Source organism: Heteronotia binoei, chromosome 13 (assembly GCF_032191835.1).
Source record: "Heteronotia binoei isolate CCM8104 ecotype False Entrance Well chromosome 13, APGP_CSIRO_Hbin_v1, whole genome shotgun sequence".
Taxonomy (NCBI): Eukaryota; Metazoa; Chordata; class Lepidosauria; order Squamata; family Gekkonidae; genus Heteronotia; species Heteronotia binoei.
The window spans coordinates 57,764,711-57,786,440 of NC_083235.1; the positions used below are offsets into that span (position 1 = coordinate 57,764,711).

General features: G+C 50.1%; 1 protein-coding gene across 2 annotated transcripts in view; it reads left to right on the plus strand.

Annotated features, from left to right (window-relative positions):
- SLC38A10 (solute carrier family 38 member 10) overlaps positions 1–21,730 on the plus strand; it is a 97,346-nt gene that overhangs the window by 26,295 nt on the left and 49,321 nt on the right. For both annotated transcript variants that reach the window (XM_060252836.1, XM_060252837.1), the window contains exons 5-8: positions 786–929; positions 3,183–3,307; positions 7,742–7,844; positions 9,319–9,501. In XM_060252836.1, the coding sequence (XP_060108819.1) occupies positions 786–929; positions 3,183–3,307; positions 7,742–7,844; positions 9,319–9,501 (555 nt within the window). The remainder of the gene's footprint in view (positions 1–785; positions 930–3,182; positions 3,308–7,741; positions 7,845–9,318; positions 9,502–21,730) is intronic.

Sequence of the window (21,730 nt, forward strand, 5' to 3'; positions counted from 1 at the left end):
GTTTGTTAATCTCAAAACTCCAAAAAGGAATACACAGCTAGATGGTGAATAACCCAGCAAACCAGGTCAAGAAAGTGCAGTGCTGATACTATATCTGCTGTTTGTCTGTTCAGTGCAGGAATAGCCTAATTCCCGATGGAGAAATGGACCAGAGAACAAATCCGTAGGGGCTAGGGGCAGGCCATAAAAGCTAAATGGACATTCACTAGAGTTTTGGCATGGTTTTTATCTGTTCTGGCCTGATGTAGTTAAGCTCTGATTAAGGAGCTGAGAAGTTAAAAAGATGTGTCATAACCAAAGCCAAATTAGGTATTAAATATTTCTAGCATTTCCAAGTCTTCCACTATAATAAATACCAGGGGAAAAGCTGCTGGTTAATTTTCTGGGTCAGAATTTCCAAGGCTTCCATCTCTTCCTTCATTTTCCTTTCTGCAGCAAGGTTAGTTTTATTTGCTGGAAGTGCATAAAAGATATTCAAATAGGTTCCGTTTGGATTACCATTTAAAAGAGCCAACGTGCTTTTGCTTTAAAATGGGATTTGTAAGAGCTTCGCAGAGCAACAGTGGCACCCAGTGACTATCTGAGCTAATCACAGAAGCAACTTTGCTTATGCTCCTAAACCTTCCTCTTAATTTACTTTCATAGAAAGCCAAGATGACCTTTTAAACTCTCAATGCTATTTGTGGGGGGGACCAGTAAGTCTTGTTCTTGTTTCCCTTTAAATGTCCTTAGGCTTTTTCTAGGTTTGCTCGGAGTAACTCTTTCTTCTGGCATTCAATTTTCAGGTGAATGGCATCTTCCGCGTAGTCCTGCTGATTATTGTCTCTCTCTGCATTGTGCTTCCACTGAGCCTCCAGAGGAACATGATGGCTTCCATACAGTCCTTCAGTGCCATGGCTCTGATCTTTTACACTGTGTTTTTGTTTGTGGTCAGTATTAATGACTGGAAGGCTTTCGTTTCTTCAGTGGTTAGTGGTTAATTCATCTAAAGAAAACCTCAGTGCAAATTCAGTTCTCTGGTGTCCAAGCTTTTCTTTGTGGGTGGGCTCTCCGAGGACACTTAAATGGATGCCAGGTCTGCCTGCTGGCAGCAGCTTGTAGGCTCAGGTTTTCACTTTGAAAAGACTCTATTTAATGTTACTGGCATTGTGCGGTACAAGACAACCACTACCAGTAACAGGGAGGCTGCTTAGTATCCTAAATGGCCACAGACACAACAATATGTCTCCCATACGTGACTTAATATTGCTGTGTGATTTAATACTACTGAGAGACTGTGCCACATCCCCAGCTTCCAACAATTCAGTGTATTTATACACCAAGTATACTCTGGGCTCTTGGGCCACCCAAATTGTCACAAGACTTCCCTGATTGCTTCCCTCGTCTTCCCTCCCAGAGTGTTTAATCAAATACTTCCTTCAGGCCTTGATCTGTCAAGGTTTGCCAGGTCCTCCCTCAGACCCAGAGCCAGTTATCAAATTCTGCAAAAACCAGCCTTGTGTCTTAGGCGTGCCTAATATCACCTCTGAGGTGAGGTTAGGTAGAGCCTTTAGTCTGTCTTTCCTGCCACTTGCCTTATAAATGTCTCCATCTGGTAGATATAAAAATGCAGTGATCTAGAAGCAGCAGGGAATATAGCACTGGCCCTTGTTGCAGAATGGGATGGGCCAGGTAGGTGACCTATACTAAAGCTGGAGAGAATTACGTAGACAGGTATAAATGTTCTGTTTTTCCGGGCACATAACGCTTTTCTAAGTTTTATAAATAAAAAATAGATAGGTCCTTGCCCTCAGAGCCAGCAGTTTTTAAAAAGGAAAACAACAAATTGGGGAGGTAGAGATAATAAAAGTAAGTACAATTACTTATACTTCAAATTATTTACAGTTACGCATTGTACAAGGATTAGAGGGGGGGGAAGAAAGTAACGAGTTCCATCACAAAACTAGGATTGTTGGACACTGCAGAAAGGCACATTTTTCTTTAAAAACTTTATTTGTACTTAATTGCACATCCAATCTCCCCACCATGAGATTTAAGGGAAAATGTACTGTTCAAAATCAAATTTGTATTTTGTTTATATAAATGTGAATATTGCCCCTAGTTCTTCTGACTTCTCCAGTGTTCATGATGAGACATTTTCCCTACATGCCTTCTTATCAATAAATGCTATCTTCATGCTACCAAAATCATTTTTTTTGTTTCATCTTGCTCAGTAGATAGTATAGAATTTTTAAAAAAATTGTTCCTGTTTCATGGTGCTACTTAGATACCAATTTTATCCATTTAACTTGTGAAAAAAAGTAGTTTGTGAATGTTCAAAGGTGACAGGGAGGCTTCAGAAGCAAAAGCTCTTAAGGATCCCAGGCTGGACTTGCAGTGCCTCCAGTGTTGGGGAGGGGGACGGCATGTCGCTCAGGACAGGAATGTGGAAACCCCACCAAGCTGCTGCTCCAGTCAGGAAGGAGGTTATACTAGTAAACCCTGTATAACAGCAGTGCCACTGAGGCAGATCCTCAGAGGCCTCAAGCCCTCGGTCAATGGCTCCATCCTGTCAAAAGCCTTGTGAAGAGTAGTGGGTTTTGAGAAAGGTTATGAAGGAAGAGAAGGATGGCACACCATACTTGTTCAGGGATGGAGTTCTTATGTGTAATAAGAGGTGGTTAGGGTGCAGCTGTTTTAGAGGACATGAGCTTTTCAGAGCTGATTTTGAGGAGCGGAGGTCATGGAGAGGTATAGCAGGGAGAAGGGGCTAAAATAGAATGGAGTGAGATGAGAAATTTAAAAGGACAAAAAGTTTGTACTGGGTATGGAGAAGTATAGGATGTCAAGTGAAGAGATTTCAGTGACACACAAAACATCCACTTGACAGCAAACTCACTGGATACTGTGTATCATCCCTTCACATCCCTCCTGATGTAGATTGCTGCAATATGCATAGATCTCATGGACACTTGTTTTTCCATTCTCCTTGTGTGGGGAGGAAGTCTGAGGAGACATGGCATAGCACAGTATCATCGAAGCAGTTCTGAGCTTCATAATTTCCCTGAGGGAATTGCCGCACCCTTGATCATTTTCACAGCAGTAGTAAAGTTGTTGTAATCTGGCTTGCCAGGCTATGGTTTTGTTTGGCATCTCTGTTGTCTAGCTAGTAATCTCTCTTTTCTTTTCCTTGGCTGTTGCAGATTGTGCTCAGTTCTTTCAAACATGGCCTGTTTGGCGGGCAGTGGCTACAGCGGGTCAGTTACACACGCTGGGAGGGCATTTTCCGCTGCATTCCGATCTTTGGCATGTCTTTTGCCTGTCAATCGTAAGTATCAGCAACTTTATCTACTTAGAGATTGTGGGGTGGAACGAGTTTTTGTTAAGGGCAAAGGGTCAGGGTGGCCTGTGTGGGATAGATACCATCTGGTCCCTTCATCTTTATTTTAATCAAAATATTTTACAGCCCACTGAGGTACAGCATCTGACTGGGTTGTGACCCTTTTGTTACCTAGCTGAGAGAGGGAGTTATATTTCACTTTGGAGTCATTGTACTTAAGAAGCGTCTTGTTTGTAGGAGGCAAACACATCCCTAGTGTAATTTTCTATTGGCTTTAATGTCTGTCGCTAAGGATGTATTGACCCCAGTTCTTGAGAGGTAACAAGAACTTAAACAGACATAATTATACCACAGTAGGCTACCAAGGCCTGCCAAAAAGGGTTTACATGAGCATCTTCATTAAGCATAGCAACATTTGTAGCTGAGAATATTTAAGGAGAAGGAAATCGCATTTGGGCAGGTTTGTACTGATGATTATAGGATTCCAGTTGCCCTCTTGGGTTATGGGCAAGGCTTTTCAAATTCTGTTTGTGCATTGCACAAATAAAAACATTCTTTTCTTTTTTTAAAAAAACACACATTTTTAAAAAAAAAACTCAGGGTTTTAGAGTGGCAACATGAGCTGAAAGTACTGGGACCTCAGTAGTCAGTAGAATTTCTGTGCCATAAGCCTAGCTATCTGTTCTTCCCTGGGAAGGTGTTCTCTTTTCTTCTTGCCTGTACCCTCTTGCCTGTCATTTTATGGCCTTCTTTCCTTCTACCATCCTGTTCTTTCTGCTATATATCTCAACCCCATCCCACTCCAAATCTGTCAGTAAAAATCAAACATAAGAAGTGCTGCATATAGGCACAGTTTATTTTGGATGGCTTTTTATGTTGGTGCAGGAAGATTATTGCAGAACACGCATGTTGTTTAAATGCAGGATTTGTAATTGTGGCAGGAAGCGGGTGCACCAAACAGTCCCACTTTCCATCATTCTGATAGCATTGGTTTTGTCACCCTGTGATTCATGGCTGGTCTGAAAAGGACCCCAGCTGAAAATAGAGGCATGTATTCAGTGGTGGACCTGAAGTGGACGGTTGTTTGGTGTTAGTTTGGCACAGCTGGGCTCTTCTTGTCTCCCACTTACCATATCTTTCAGCTAGACAATGTCTTGCTCAGTTTGAAGTGTCTCCGTTATAATTGGTGACAGAAGAGTTGATACTTTCTTTTAGAGCTGTACCTAGTTACAAAAGCAGGCTTTTCTAAAGTCCCAAAATTGTTCTTTTTTTCTTGTGGTCACCATTCAGTAACCAACCTTCATTTGTTGGGAGTGGGAAACACAAGAAAATTATATGTTCTGGTCTAGTATAGTCACATATCTGTCTAAATATAGATTGCTAAGCCATGAGTGTGGCAAGCCAAACCCAAAAGCTCAGACTTATAATTTTTCCCCAAGAGCAAGAATAACACATGCTTCTTGGCCCATGTGATGTCACATGTGGACGACTCCTGGAGTGGACAAACTGTGACCTCTCAGTTGTCTTAGGAAAAAAACTGTGACAAATGCAAGCCCTGAATTCCTTCCCTCTGCAGGTGAAAAAGTACTATGCATTGGAATACCGTGAGTTGTATCTGACCCTGAATACACTAGTGAAGTTGGTGCTTTCTTGTATTGAGGCTTATCACCTTATCAGATTCAAAGAGAAATGCCTTTGCTTCCCAGAATGCCATATGGTCTAATATACTGTATGTGGCTAGGAGCCAGGAAGCCTAGATGTTGACTGTTAGCTCTGCTGCAGCCTTCCTGGGTGACCTGTGGATCATTTCCCCTTCTGAAAAGTTCATTTGTTGTGTGGATGAAGATGATATAACCTTTGAGGGGAATGTGTTTTGGCGAGTGTCACAGGAGAATCTTGTGTGAGCCTTCTAACCTGTCACTATGGCTGGTTGCTATGACATCATTGGCAATAAGTCGCTCTGTGTGGCTGTTGGCATTTTAAAGGGCCTGTTGACCATGCTTCACTTTCTTTGACTTCTGGAACATGAGAGAGACGCAGCCCTGTTTACAGCCCAGTGGCCAACCTGCATTAGATGAAATGAGGCTCTTGTTCCCCTAACTGTAACGTGATATCTTTGTCCTGAGAGTTCTCTGTTTTGCAGGATTTGGTCCTTTCTCCGGATGGTATTTCCTGATGTACCTAATGATTCTAAGAATAACATTGCAGAGGCACTCTTTCTATTTTCTGTATACAAGAGATAGATTTTATGATGGAGATGAAAATCTGTTAACAAAAGAAATTGCTCTCTCTTCATCAACAAGAAGCTGCTGTTTTTTCTGTATATCAAGCACTGAAGCTGCTTGTTTGTGCTCTTTCTCTCCTTGTGCTCATCTTGGGAATAGAGAGATAAATGTAAAGGGCATTTGGTCTAAATATCTTTCTTCAGTCTACCCCAAGGAGCTGTGTTTATGTGATTGCAAGTGAAGTGAAGAGCCCTCAGCCTGTAGCATACAAAATGTTTGTCAGACAAAGACTTCTGCACTCTGCACGGCTCAATCTTGTCTTGGCCTTTAGCATGGGCACTTTAGTTCAAAAATAATACCTATGCACATTGAGGAGCGCTGCTTGGTGTGTGTGCATTGGAATCTTGACTTGCAGGCCTGGTGAGGGGAGACTTTTGTACAGCTATGGATGGAAAGTCAGGATGTCTCAGGGCTTGTTTACATGGAGCAGAGGTGCTAAGCAGTATGATCATGTTGACTCCTGATCTGCCTTTCTTTGGGGTATAAGAATTGCCTTAGTGAATCAGACCTAAAGTCCATCTAACCAGGCGTGTAAACGGCTGATATTCTTTTTCCAGACAGCAGTAATCCTGATGGTCGTGGAAAGTGCACAGAGCTGTGCATGGTGGCTATAGTGAAAAAACCCTCCTTTTTTTCAGACACTCAAATGTGTACTGCCTCTGAATATGGACGTTTCATTCTTACCCTTTGTTAGATGGATAATGCCTCCAAGAATCCCTTCCTACAACTTGTTCTACCTTAGCCTAATGGGAATGAAAAGACAAAAGACCCCTTTTCAAAGGAAGGTTTCTCATATTGTGTCATGGGAATCTCTCTAAGAGTATATTCACTTCCTAAATTATTTCACCAGACTCTGTTTTTCCAAAGTGTATTGATCCTCTCTGTGCATTCAAGCATATGTGCGGAGTGGTCATTTCTGACATCCAGCATTTACATTGTGTTTGAGGCTGCATTCCATTTCTGTCTATTGCAGGCTTTCTGTTTAGTTGCTCCCATCCTATGAAAGGAAGTAGAGAGGCCCCAGCTCTCTAACTATTTCTCAAGGGCTATAAGACAGAACTTTGGAAATGAACCTTTGGGATCTCTTGACGATTTTTTAATCTGTTGAGTTTTTAAGAGAAAGAAGTCTCTTATGGATGTTGTTTACAAAAGTTTTGGTGGCAGTTTTAATAGTTCAGTGTTTTCAACTTTTTGATTTTAATCTATTAACCACCTAAAGGTCCCAGCAGGCTTTAAGAATGTTTTAAATAAATAATTATGGTGCTGAAGTTGAAATCTTCAGTGAGTCTGTGAGACCAGCTGTGGTCTCCATAAATGGCTAACCACCACTATATGCTGCATAAATGCCCTCTGTTGATTACCATGATCAGGAACTTAATAACATATTTCGCAGTCTCCAGTAGCTGAATTCTTTTTTTGCCTCGCTTACCTTCTGTTGGATGTGCTTCGAACTGGCTTTCTGCCCAGTAGCACAAGGAGGGGTCTGTCTTTCTTTATACCTTCCTATCTCTTTTTGTGCATCTTTGGGAATACTGGTCAAATTAGGTCCAGGCAGCTTCTGGCTGCTGTAATAATGTATCCATCTGATGTTAGGAAAAAGCTTTCTCCAAATACATAAGCACACCCAGGCCCTGTGTAATTGGCTGTCCACGTTTCTTCAAGCTTGGACTTAAACACTACTGCTGAAATATGACAGGCGCAGTGTTTAGAATTGGTTGTTTAACTTTTCTCTATGACAATATGATGTTTTAGCTCTCTTCCCGCTCATTATTCTGTAAACACCGCATTGCTTTAATTATCAACTTGTGGCGCTCCAAGAACAATAATCTCCAGTGCGCTGTCTGGAGCTCTGCCACTGGTGTTTCAGGCAAACAAGTGGTCATTCATGTTGCAACATTTTTTTAAAAATGAAATATTTACATTGCACACGTGGCGGTGATGGGGAGAGGGAAAGCAAGGATATTTGTGCAACGCTTAAACTTGCATTAGCAACATAAAGTGGCATAGAGTGCCAAGAGTCTGAACTCCATGTGGGGAAGATGCCTGCAGTTACCTCTTGCTAGTCCATGGCAAAGAGCCTTTATTTTCTTGACAAAAATTTTCTGACATGAGTTAATGTTTACCTGCTTTTCTGCAGCCAGGTCTTGCCAACCTACGATAGCCTGGATGAGCCATCTGTTAAAATCATGAGTTCCATATTTGCCTCATCGCTAAATGTGGTCACCACCTTTTACATTATGGTGAGAACCCTTCTTGAGTCCTTCCTTGGCTTGTCCATCCCTTCCTTCCCCCAAATAAAGATATTTTTCTGGGTAAGTTTTGGAGCCGTAGAGCAACAGATGTGGTAATGACACTTTTCAGACATACGCAGTGTACTTTCCTTGGGGAGACAGTCACAGAACCCAAAATAATTCCATTCAAAAGGGTTAGAATAAGGAGTGGGTTATGGGGGGCTTTAATTTCCCCCCTGTACTTCATCTGAGCAATTAGCTAAACAGAGATACTACCTTCAAACAGTTTGATCTGTAACTTCCAGTAATGCCTGTACAAAAAAAGTGAAAATCCTATTGATAGTCACAGAAATGATAGTTTCATCAACATTTCTCATATCCAGAGATCAGGATAAGCACTGCAAGCCCTTCCTGTATACTGATTTATTCTTTGCTGCTGATGGAATCAGCAGTGAATGCAAGGCTCTGGAGAGACACGGGGCAGAACTTGCGAAGTGCAGCTGCCCATTGCTGATCTGAAATGTAGCTGAGAATGTGTTAGCATCCCATTGAGTCTTGGAAGCGGCTACATCTTTTTTTGCTGGATTAAATTCTGTCCTGAGTGATCTCAGTCTGTTAATACACGTCATTGACTGCTTTGGGGGGCAAGGAGCAGTGAGCCCTGGTTTTAATCCACCCATACTGGAGACTTGTGGAGTGGACTGTTGCAACTAGGAGGACATAAAATATCCCGTATTTCATAAAAACAACGCTAAGCAGAATAAATTAAAATGTAGAGAACAGTCTGAAAAGGAGGGTGGAGAAAGTTCCTTTTTGAAAGTGGATTTTAGGCTCATTTACTATCTTGCCTTCAGTAGTTGCATTCCAAGCAGTCTGAGATTATGACAGACAACACACTAACTGTTCAGTTTCCTTTTACCCATGTAGCTAAAAATGTGGCTTGGCTTTTATAGGGAAAGGTTCCCGTTTTGCCATGTAGGAAGCTGGAGAAAAATTGAATTTACTGCAAAAAAAAAATCTCTTTACACAAAGCAACTCTACAATTTTGCATGTTGGTTTTAGCCAAGTGCTGTGAAAAGGGCTTGATGTCATCCCACTTCTTTCTATCACACTGGAGCATTTGTTTTGCTCAATCATAAGTCCATTGTGCATCTGCTCTTTAAAATACGCCTGCCACTTTGGTCATCTAATCTCAGTAAGGATACATTGGAATTTGGAAACACATGGGGAAATGCAGCAACAGTGATGTGGAATTCCAGATGGTTCCCTTATGAGCAGAGTATAAAGGATTAGTTCTAATCAGTTTTAGAAGTGGGGGAGAATTAGAAAGAATGTGATAAATTAAGGATGATGAGTGGAGGAAAAGATAGTTTCTCTGTTGTCTTGAGAACAGGCCCTAGGGATGCCCGGGCTTCTACCCTTTCTATTGAATGAATGAATGTATGCAAGTACTCTAAGTAATTCCTGTACCCTACTTGAACAGGTGGGGTTCTTTGGCTATGTGAGCCACACTGAAGAAATTGCTGGGAATGTACTCATGAACTTTCCATCCAATCCAGTGACGGAGATGATACGTGTGGGGTTCATGATGTCAGTAGCAGTTGGATTTCCGATGATGATTCTGCCATGCCGGCAGGCATTAAATACCCTTCTTTTTGAGCAGCAGGTAAGCTTTTGTGTCGTGATATATACTTATTCAGAAAATTGTTATCACACCTCTCCAGGACTCGGCCCAAGACATTTTACAAAATAAAAATAGTAAAAGCAAAACATGAAAAGATATAAATTAAGATCCAGCATTAAAAAACTCAGAGCAACAGAAAAACACACTGCTAACTGTAAAAACACACTACTAACAGCTGAAAATAAGCATTTTCAGTGTTGAAAGATCAGCTAATAGTACAGTGGCATGTTCCATTCAGGTTTTTAGATTCATACACATGCCACAAAACTGAATGTGTTTGAACTGCATTTTACCCTTGTTTTCCTTCTTTCTGATCCCAGAGAACTAAGCCGAAATCCAGACCTGGGAGATTGCAGGATCTCCAAAGTAAATTCAGAGGTCTGCAGCATGTTAATGCTGTCCTAAAGTCACCTAGCCCCTGATAAATTTGTGATTCTTGTGCCTTTCTAGTACAGAGTTGTTATTTATAAAAACAATTTATTTCCATCTAACAAGCTTACAGAATCTGTAATTAGTTTTAACAGTCTGACACTATAAAGTTATAGATGGGAACCCTCAAGGACTTGAGGGAGGCATCTCACTTCCCCTTTCTCTGCTCTTTCCTCCCTTTCCCAGCTTTCTCATCTCCTTCAGGGTTGACAACCTGGAGATCTCTTGGAATCACAACGAATCCTCCAACCACAGAGATCAGTTCCCTTACAGGTTTCCAGCTCCAAGCTGGGAAATTCCTGGAGATTTGGTGGTGCAACCTTGGAAGGGTGTTTTGTGGGGGAAAGTGAGCTCAGCAGGATGTAATGCCATAGTGTCCACCCTCCAAAGCAGCCATTTTCTCCAGGGGAGTTGATTTTTGTCAACTGGAGAGCAGTTGTAATTCTAGGTGCTCTCCAGGTCCCACCTGGAGGTTGGCAACCCCAGTACCCCAGGAGGAAAGACTGCTTCAGAGGATGAAGTCTACGGCATTATATCCTTCTCTCTTCCTTCCTCAAACCCTACTGTCCTGATGCTCCACCCACCAAATCTTTAGGAATTTCCTAACCTGGAGTTGGCAACCTTATCTCTTCACCCAACAGCCAACCTTCTTTTATCCACCCCTCTGTCTTACTGTCCTCTCCAGCAGCCTCTATCTAGGAAGACTGTGACCTAGTTGTGTGGTGCCACATCCTCTCCCTTTTCTCTGCCTCATTCTCAGCCATTCACCAGCCCACTTTTTATCTGCCTCCCATTTTCAGCTATATTTATTATTTATTAACTTCATTTATACTGCACCTTTCTCCGCAATGCAGACCAAAGCAGCTTACATCTTTTCCACACAATAACCCTGTGAGGTAGATTAGGCTGAAACTGTATGACTGATAATCAGCCAGTGAGCTTCCACAGCAAGATAGGGATTTGAACCTGGGTTTTCCAAACCCTCCTCTGAAACTCTTAACTGCTATACCACAGTGGCTTTCATAAGGTGGCTGCTGCTGAACAGTAGCAAGCAGGCAGGCCTAGTTGAGTCATGCAGGTTGGGTGGTATCAAGTCACCCAAGGTTGGTGCCAGGCCTTAGGGTGATAATCTCAAGGTAGAACCTGGAGATATCACAGAATTGCAAATGAAAGACAATAGAGACCTTTTCCCCTGGAGAAAATTACTGCTTTGGAGGGTGGCATCTATGCCATTATATCCTGCTGAGGCCTCTCCACACCCCAAACCCTGCCCGTCTCAAACTCCACCACAAAATTTTCAGGAATTTCCCAACGGGACCTGACAACCTTAGCCAGGCCTAGCCCCAGTGAGTCCTTCCTCAGAGGCCAAAATAGGCCTGGGAACGGCCCTGTTCCCTTCCCCCTGCCTTTATACACACAGAAACCCAGGTTGGAATACTCTGGTTGCCTAGCAACAGCCACTGCTGTGCTCCTTTTATCATATGCAGGTTTTTAAAGCCACCCAATGTATTTTTTTTTTTTTTAGATTTCACATTTTCCAGCAAATTTGGGACCCTTTTCAGGCTTGTAGAAGGGTCTGCCTTGCCAATTAACATCTCTGTTCACCAGATTTATGTATTCAGATATTTGGTTGACTTGGCTATTAATATATAGATAAATGGGGGAGGGCCTGTGAGACTAGCAGGGGTGGGAGAATCCCATATTCCTCCCTCCCCCTGCAATTGCTGAGCCTAGTGAGACTCTAGGCCCTACCACACACCATGGAGTAGTGGCTGCAAGTCTGCTGTTGCCATGTTTTGGCCTGCAGCAGCAGCTGGCATCTGTTACACTCAGGCCTGCATGGGTTGCCAGTGCCTACCACCAGGCCTGGAACAGCAGCCAGGGTCCTCTTCTGCTGTGCCTGGGCCCACAGTGAATACTAGCTTTCACCACCGCTGGCTGATGTCTTGCTCTGCTGGGCCCATGGTGGATGCCAACTTTCATGCTGCTAGGCATGGAACAGCAGCCAGGGTCCACTGCTGGCCGAAAGCGGCTGCTGGCATCTGCTGCCTTGAGCTGGAGCAGCTCCATAAGTGCATTCTCTGCACATGTGCAGCTATTGTATTTAGGGGAGATTAAAATAAAACCCATGTATTTTTGATTTAAGGTCCCCTCCCGGTAAATCTAAGGAGCCCCCCAAGTTTGCAGGAAAATCTGCTTAGTGTCTGTGTGGCCCCAGTCTGCAGATTTAGATATCTGAAGATGGATGCAACATGTTGGTAGTATTATATAGATGAAAACTAACAACAACATCATAATAGCAGCCAAGAATAATACTGCCATACAAGGGTTTTTTTAAAAGGGATATCAGGAATCAGAGGACGGGCCCTGGCTCAGTGGGAGAGTATCTGCTTGGCATACAGAAGGTCCCAGGTTAAATCCCTGGCATTTCCACTTTAAGGATCAGCCAGTAGGTGATGTAAAGGACCACAGTCTGGAGAACAGCTGCCAGTCTGAGCAGACACTGCTGGCCTTAATAGGCCAGTGATCAGATTCAGTATAAGGCAGCTTCATTTGTGTGCAATTTCAACTCAGCCAGTGATATTTTTCACCACTGAAAATATAATAATCTTCACTTGTCTCTTAAATGTGTCAAAGTCAGCTAATTTCCGCATGGGTTAGCTGTCCTTTCCTGCTTCTACATGGCATCATGTTGCAAAGTTGTGCACCTACCATGGTTGCCTGTAGCATTTTTCACATCTTTCTCAAACCCGCTTTGCTCCTAAGTTTGAGGGAATCACAGTAAGACCTGAATGGCTGCTGTGTGAGCAGGAAAATTCCTATTTTCCTGCCCACATGGCAGCCAATTTCCCTGACCCTGTCCTTGCAGCAGCCATTTCTTCCCCAGGCAAACACAATCAGCACTCTAATACTGTTCTGATGATATACCATTGTGACAGAGAGATGTAACTGGTTCCCTGAATTCTGTCTTTCATTTGAAAAGAACTTAGTCTCTAGTCCCTTCCATTGTAGAGCTACAAAGATGCATCTTCACAATGTTAGGGGCTAGAGCCTTTTTTAAAAAAATAAAAGCTGGGAATTTTAAGAACCAACAACATGTTGTTTTAATGGCATATCAGTATTCTCGTGCCTTAAAAAAAACTGCAAAAGCCTCAGTGGCCCAGTGGAGGGAAGTGGCCACTACTAGGGAACTGGTGCATGAAAACCTGCCATGTGGAAGCCCTGTTTCTGCTGTGCTTCATTTGCACCTGCAACATGGAAACCATGCAAGCTACTCCTTATGTGAAACCACCTTAGACCAACCTCCATAGCTTTGTTGCCATCACAAAGAAGGTCCTGGCTCCTGTCGGCCACCCACTGTGCCACCAGTGGTAGGGAGCACCTGGAGCAGGGGCTTAGAATATGGCCTGAGAGCAGGGCCTAAATCAGAAATAGGCTCGGAGTGTTGTTTTCAGTGGACTGAACCAGAAATCTCAGTTGCTTTGAACCCAAACCAGAATCAATACCTTAACCACAAAAAATGACAACGGGTTCAAAAATAAAAATAATTGTTAAATAAACAGGCACTCAGGAGACAACTTCAGAGGGGTAGTGCGTGCTCCTCTCTGTTCCAGTTATAATTGTAATGACTGAATTTCCCAGTGCCAGAGGGGGATGAGCAGGAGAGGTTGGTAGGCAGGGCCTAGGACTTTTAGAATCTTAGTGATTCTAAAATTGAGGTTTATCCATCCACAGGCTTTTGCCCAGCTACACAGCCTAGTTTAAAGGGCTCTTGAACGTCTTCTTGTATTTCACTAGCATGGTAGTTCCTTCTTGCAACCCTTCTACCATATCTAAACATGCTGAGTGTTCTCTATCTTTTTGCTAAGATATAGGGTTCTTGAAAGAAAAAAAACGGAGCCCTAGGCAATTTGGTGTGTGTGTATGGGGGGGCGGTATTTTAAAAAAAGACTTCTATGAGAAGGGAAGAGACTTCTATGAGAAAATTTGGCTAGGCCCAAGTTTGACTAGGCCTAAAACTTAGTTTTAATCTTTGGCCACTATCTAAGAGATTACTTTCCTCTTAAAATAGAATAATTCTATATTACATGTTGTGAATGGGGCAGATTCATGGTGTAGAAGTTGGGTTTCTGTTTGTTTTATCATATGCAATACAGACAAAGCAATGTTAGTAAAAACCAAGGCCTAGGGAAACAAAGGAACTGTGGTTTGACTCCTTGCCTGAGGGTTTTGATTTGTTCACATGGGAAGAGGAAGGCAGTATCTTGTGAACTTTTCTGTGCATTTCCTGAGCAGTTATGTGCAGGGGTAGCCAAACTTGCTTAAAGTAAGAGCCACATAGAAGAAATGTCAGATTTTGAGAACTGCAAGAGATGAACATCAGATGTTAGAAGGATGGAGGGAGGGAGGAAAGGAAGGAAGGAAGGGAAGGAAAGGAAAGGAAAGGAAAGGAAAGGAAAGGAAAGGAAAGGAAGGAGGGAAGGAAAAAAGGAAGGAAGGAAGGAAAGGAAGGAGGAAAGGAAGGAGGAAAGGAAGGAAGGAGGAAAGGAAGGAGGGAAGGAAAAAAGGAAGGAAGGAAGGAAGGAAGGAAGGAAGGAAGGAAGGAAGGAAGGAAGGAAAACAAATAGATGGTGGAGGGAGAGAAAAGTGGAAAGAAAGCAACTTTAAATGCATTCTCCAAGCTGCTGGCTGGTTTGGCTTGGAGAATGCATTTAAAGAGAGAAATGTTTTCTCCAAGCCAGCTGATGGGGTGGTGGGGGCTTTGAGAGCTACACAATATGTGTGAAAGAGCCCCAAGTGGCTCCTGAGCTGCATTGGCCACCCCTGAGTTATGTGGAAGATATTTCTTGTAATATGAGAATGAACATACATGAATACATGCACAAAAGAAGATATTGGATTTATATCCCCCCCTCCACTCCGAAGAGTCGCAGAGCGGCTCACAATCTCCTTTACCTTCCTCCCCCACAACAGACACCCTGTGAGGTGGGTGGGGCTGGAGAGGGCTCTCACAGCAGCTGCCCTTTCAAGGACAACCTCTGCCAGAGCTATGGCTGACCCAAGGCCATGCTAGCAGGTGCAAGTGGAGGAGTGGGGAATCAAACCCGGTTCTCCCAGATAAGAGTCCGCACACTTAACCACTACACCAAACTGGCTCTCCAAAGTTGCCTTGGCCCCGGTCTAATGGAAACCGTTCCCAGTTGAGATCCGAGCCCTGCAGGAATTATTGCCATTCTGCAGGGTCTGTAAAACAGACCTGTTCCACCAGCCCTTTGGCTGAGGTGTTGGAAGTCCAACAAATCATCGACCCTCCCCTGCTGAAGTTATCACCTTATAAGGCCCAGATTAGATGATTTTAGAAATTTAGTGGCACAACTGGAAACCATGATTATGGATCTGCTAAGTTATGCTGTTTTGTTTTTACCTATTTATAATTTATTTGGTGCTTTAAACTCTCCTGTGGTCTGTCCTGAGCCCACTTATGGGAAGGGTGAAACAGAAATGGAAATAAATAAATAAATGATGCTCTCACAAGGACAGCATGATTTTAGGGGCAGAATCCTAAGCCACACTTGCACAATTAATTTAGAAACTTGGCGGTATATATCTTCAGTGTTTATGGTTTCCAATCATAAAGCCATTACCCGTTTAGAGGAGACTCTGCCATGAGAAGCTTCTAGAGCTGTGACTAATAGGCAGCTCTCCCAAAATGGGGGTAGGGTAGGGTGACCATAATGTCTGAAGGCCAGCCAGGGACACTGGGGGGGGGTGGGTGGGTAGGGGTGTGCGCGCGCTTTGCGCGCGCGTCGCCGGAAACAGGAAGTGACGTCACTTCCGGTGACGGCACTTCCGGTGACGTCATGCCACCACCGGGAACAGGAAGTGGCATCACTTCCTGTGACATCATTTCCCCCGCGTCACCTGCCGGAAACGGGAAGTGACATCACTTCCTGTGACATCATTTCCCCCAAATGACATCATTTCCCCCAAATGCCACTGCCGGAAACAGGAAGTGACTTCACAGCACTTCCTGTGACGTCCCCAAAAATCCCCCAAATATCACCGCCGGAAACAATTTTGTTCTCAAATCCTGTATATACTTCATCAGTATATGGGATAAGGCACTTTCTCAACTGTGCTGCATAATGCAGCCTATTTATTTTGTCCTGTTGGCTCTGTTGGCTCTATCTGCGCCACCATCATCACTTTCGGGGTGTGGATCCCCCAGTGGGGTGGTCTCCCGACTCCCTCCGCCGACTGTTTCTGATAGCCCTGCGCCCCCTCTTTCATTTGATATGTGTCCCGTGCGGGTGCCACCCTCCCGCCGGGAGATGCCACAAAATGAGCCCCCTTGAGGCTTATGGCGGCAGGGCTCGGGGGAAGCGAGCTAGACTGCTGTTCTTTTGAGGGGTTATAGAGTGTTTCGAGCCCGTCCCTGTGGCATCGGTCCCATCGTTGAGGGACCCAGGGGGCCGGCGCAGCGGCACGCCGAAGCAGCCTGTCACTAATAACACCGGTCGAGATGCAGGACAGGAACCTGGAAGTGACCGACAGGCTGCTTCAGCGTGCCGCTGCGCCGGCCCCCTGGGCCCCACAATGATGGGACCGATGCCACAGGGACGGGCTCGAAACACTCTATAACCCCTCAAAAGAACAGCAGTCTAGCTCGCTTCCCCCGAGCCCTGCCGCCATAAGCCTCAAGGGGGCTCATTTTGCGGCATCTCCCGGCGGGAGGGTGGCACCCGCACGGGACACATATCAAATGAAAGAGGGGGCGCAGGGCTATCAGAAACAGCCGGCGGAGGGAGTCGGGAGACCACTCCACTGGGGGATCCACACCCCGAAAGTGATGAAGGTGGCGCAGATAGAGCCAACAGGACAAAATAAATAGGCTGCATTATGCAGCACAGTTGAGAAAGTGCCTTATCCCATATACTGATGAAGTAAATACAGGATCTGAGAACAAAATTGCACTAGAAGACACAAACACAAAGCTCCCTTACACTGAATCAGTGCTTGGGTCCACCAAAGTCAGTATTGTCTACTCCAGTCACAAACACAAAGCTCCCTTACACTGAATCAGTGCTTGGGTCCACCAAAGTCAGTATTGTCACATAAGAGAAGCCCTGTTGGATCAGGCCAATGGCCCATCCAGTCCAACACTCTGCGTCACATAAGAACATAAGAGAAGCCCTGTTGGATCAGGCCAGTGGCCCATCCAGTCCAACACTCTGCGTCACATAAGAACATAAGAGAAGCCCTGTTGGATCAGGCCAGTGGCCCATCCAGTCCAACACTCTGCGTCACATAAGAACATAAGAGAAGCCCTGTTGGATCAGGCCAGTGGCCCATCCAGTCCAACACTCTGCGTCACATAAGAACATAAGAGAAGCCCTGTTGGATCAGGCCAGTGGCCCATCCAGTCCAACACTCTGCGTCACATAAGAACATAAGAGAAGCCCTGTTGGATCAGGCCAGTGGCCCATCCAGTCCAACACTCTGCGTCACATAAGAACATAAGAGAAGCCCTGTTGGATCAGGCCAGTGGCCCATCCAGTCCAACACTCTGCGTCACATAAGAACATAAGAGAAGCCCTGTTGGATCAGGCCAGTGGCCCATCCAGTCCAACACTCTGCGTCACATAAGAACATAAGAGAAGCCATGTTGGATCAGGCCAGTGGCCCATCCAGTCCAACACTCTGGGTCACATAAGAACATAAGGAGGGAGGGAGGGAAGGAAGGAAGGGAGAAAGGAAGGAAGGAAGGGAGGAAGGAAGGAAGGAAGGAAGGAAGGGAGGGAGGGAGGGAGGGAGGGAGGGAGGAAGGAAGGAGGGAAGGAAGGAAGAAAGGAAGAAAGGAGGGAAGGAAGAAAGGAAGAAAGGAAGGAAGAAAGGAGGGAGGGAAGGAAGGAAGGAAGGAAGGAAGGAAGAAAGGAGGGAGGGAAGGAAGGAAGGCCACCCCCTCCCGCCAGCCCCCCCCCCCGGCCCCCTTACCTGCGGCTAGTCCGGCGGCGGCGGCGAGTCCGGCAGCGGCGGCGGCGGCGGAGAGGGCTTTCCGACGCCCCCCCCCCGGCGGAGGAGAACGGGGGGGAATGCTAGAGGCCCGGGAGGGCGTCGGAAAGGCCCGCGGGGGTCGCTGGAGGGCCTCCAGCGACCCCCGCGGGCCTTTCCGACGCCTTCCCGGGCAGGTAAGGACGGGGGGTGGGGGTTGCGAGGCCGGGGAAGCCTCGGGAAGGCCCGCGGGGGTCGCTGGAGGGCCTCCAGCGACCCCCGCGGGCCTTTCCGACGCCTTCCCGGGCAGGTAAGGACGGGGGGTGGGGGTTGCGAGGCCGGGGAAGCCTCGGGAAGGCCCGCGGGGGTCGCTGGAGGGCCTCCAGCGACCCCCGCGGGCCTTTCCGACGCCTTCCCGGGCAGGTAAGGACGGGGGGTGGGGGTTGCGAGGCCGGGGAAGCCTCGGGAAGGCCCGCGGGGGTCGCTGGAGGGCCTCCAGCGACCCCCGCGGGCCTTTCCGACGCCTTCCCGGGCAGGTAAGGACGGGGGGTGGGGGTTGCGAGGCCGGGGAAGCCTCGGGAAGGCCCGCGGGGGTCGCTGGAGGGCCTCCAGCGACCCCCGCGGGCCTTTCCGACGCCTTCCCGGGCAGGTAAGGACGGGGGGTGGGGGTTGCGAGGCCGGGGAAGCCTCGGGAAGGCCCGCGGGGGTCGCTGGAGGGCCTCCAGCGACCCCCGCGGGCCTTTCCGACGCCTTCCCGGGCAGGTAAGGACGGGGGGTGGGGGTTGCGAGGCCCGGGAGGGCGTCGGAAAGGCCCGCGGGGGTCGCTGGAGGGCCTCCAGCGACCCCCGCGGGCCTTTCCGACGCCTTCCCGGGCAGGTAAGGACGGGGGGTGGGGGTTGCGAGGCCCGGGAAGCCTCGGGAAGGCCCGCGGGGGTCGCTGGAGGGCCTCCAGCGACCCCCGCGGGCCTTTCCAACGCCTTCCCGGGCAGGTAAGGACGGGGGGTGGGGGTTGCGAGGCCGGGGAAGCCTCGGGAAGGCCCGCGGGGGTCGCTGGAGGGCCTCCAGCGACCCCCGCGGGCCTTTCCGACGCCTTCCCGGGCAGGTAAGGACGGGGGGTGGGGGTTGCGAGGCTCGGGAGGGCGTCGGAAAGGCCCGCGGGGGTCGCTGGAGGGCCTCCAGCGACCCCCGCGGGCCTTTCCGACGCCTTCCTGGGCAGGTAAGGACGGGGGGTGGGGGTTGCGAGGCCCGGGAAGCCTCGGGAAGGCCCGCGGGGGTCGCTGGAGGGCCTCCAGCGACCCCCGCGGGCCTTTCCGACGCCTTCCCGGGCAGGTAAGGACGGGGGGTGGGGGTTGCAAGGCCCGGGAGGGCGTCGGAAAGGCCCGCGGGAGTCGCTGGAGGGCCTCCAGCGACCCCCGCGGGCCTTTCCGACGCCTTCCCGGGCAGGTAAGGACGGGGGGTGGGGGTTGCGAGGCCGGGGAAGCCTCGGGAAGGCCCGCGGGGGTCGCTGGAGGGCCTCCAGCGACCCCCGCGGGCCTTTCCGACGCCTTCCCGGGCAGGTAAGGACGGGGGGTGGGGGTTGCAAGGCCCGGGAGGGCGTCGGAAAGGCCCGCGGGGGTCGCTGGAGGGCCTCCAGCGACCCCCGCGGGCCTTTCCGACGCCTTCCCGGGCAGGTAAGGACGGGGGGTGGGGGTTGCGAGGCCGGGGAAGCCTCGGGAAGGCCCGCGGGGGTCGCTGGAGGGCCTCCAGCGACCCCCGCGGGCCTTTCCGACGCCTTCCTGGGCAGGTAAGGACGGGGGGTGGGGGTTGCGAGGCCCGGGAAGCCTCGGGAAGGCCCGCGGGGGTCGCTGGAGGGCCTCCAGCGACCCCCGCGGGCCTTTCCGACGCCTTCCCGGGCAGGTAAGGACGGGGGGTGGGGGTTGCAAGGCCCGGGAGGGCGTCGGAAAGGCCCGCGGGGGTCGCTGGAGGGCCTCCAGCGACCCCCGCGGGCCTTTCCGACGCCTTCCCGGGCAGGTAAGGACGGGGGGTGGGGGTTGCGAGGCCGGGGAAGCCTCGGGAAGGCCCGCGGGGGTCGCTGGAGGGCCTCCAGCGACCCCCGCGGGCCTTTCCGACGCCTTCCCGGGCAGGTAAGGACGGGGGGTGGGGGTTGCGAGGCCCGGGAGGGCGTCGGAAAGGCCCGCGGGGGTCGCTGGAGGGCCTCCAGCGACCCCCGCGGGCCTTTCCGACGCCTTCCCGGGCAGGTAAGGACGGGGGGTGGGGGTTGCGAGGCCCGGGAAGCCTCGGGAAGGCCCGCGGGGGTCGCTGGAGGGCCTCCAGCGACCCCCGCGGGCCTTTCCAACGCCTTCCCGGGCAGGTAAGGACGGGGGGTGGGGGTTGCGAGGCCGGGGAAGCCTCGGGAAGGCCCGCGGGGGTCGCTGGAGGGCCTCCAGCGACCCCCGCGGGCCTTTCCGACGCCTTCCCGGGCAGGTAAGGACGGGGGGTGGGGGTTGCGAGGCTCGGGAGGGCGTCGGAAAGGCCCGCGGGGGTCGCTGGAGGGCCTCCAGCGACCCCCGCGGGCCTTTCCGACGCCTTCCTGGGCAGGTAAGGACGGGGGGTGGGGGTTGCGAGGCCCGGGAAGCCTCGGGAAGGCCCGCGGGGGTCGCTGGAGGGCCTCCAGCGACCCCCGCGGGCCTTTCCGACGCCTTCCCGGGCAGGTAAGGACGGGGGGTGGGGGTTGCAAGGCCCGGGAGGGCGTCGGAAAGGCCCGCGGGGGTCGCTGGAGGGCCTCCAGCGACCCCCGCGGGCCTTTCCGACGCCTTCCCGGGCAGGTAAGGACGGGGGGTGGGGGTTGCGAGGCCGGGGAAGCCTCGGGAAGGCCCGCGGGGGTCGCTGGAGGGCCTCCAGCGACCCCCGCGGGCCTTTCCGACGCCTTCCCGGGCAGGTAAGGACGGGGGGTGGGGGTTGCAAGGCCCGGGAGGGCGTCGGAAAGGCCCGCGGGGGTCGCTGGAGGGCCTCCAGCGACCCCCGCGGGCCTTTCCGACGCCTTCCCGGGCAGGTAAGGACGGGGGGTGGGGGTTGCGAGGCCGGGGAAGCCTCGGGAAGGCCCGCGGGGGTCGCTGGAGGGCCTCCAGCGACCCCCGCGGGCCTTTCCGACGCCTTCCTGGGCAGGTAAGGACGGGGGGTGGGGGTTGCGAGGCCCGGGAAGCCTCGGGAAGGCCCGCGGGGGTCGCTGGAGGGCCTCCAGCGACCCCCGCGGGCCTTTCCGACGCCTTCCCGGGCAGGTAAGGACGGGGGGTGGGGGTTGCAAGGCCCGGGAGGGCGTCGGAAAGGCCCGCGGGGGTCGCTGGAGGGCCTCCAGCGACCCCCGCGGGCCTTTCCGACGCCTTCCCGGGCAGGTAAGGACGGGGGGTGGGGGTTGCGAGGCCGGGGAAGCCTCGGGAAGGCCCGCGGGGGTCGCTGGAGGGCCTCCAGCGACCCCCGCGGGCCTTTCCGACGCCTTCCCGGGCAGGTAAGGACGGGGGGTGGGGGTTGCAAGGCCCGGGAGGGCGTCGGAAAGGCCCGCGGGGGTCGCTGGAGGGCCTCCAGCGACCCCCGCGGGCCTTTCCGACGCCTTCCCGGGCAGGTAAGGACGGGGGGTGGGGGTTGCGAGGCCGGGGAAGCCTCGGGAAGGCCCGCGGGGGTCGCTGGAGGGCCTCCAGCGACCCCCGCGGGCCTTTCCGACGCCCTCCCGGGCCTCCGCCGCCACCGCCGGGCCCCGTGGGCGGGCGGGGAAAGCGGCGAGGGAGGGAGGGAGCGTCCCTGCGCGTGCGCAGAG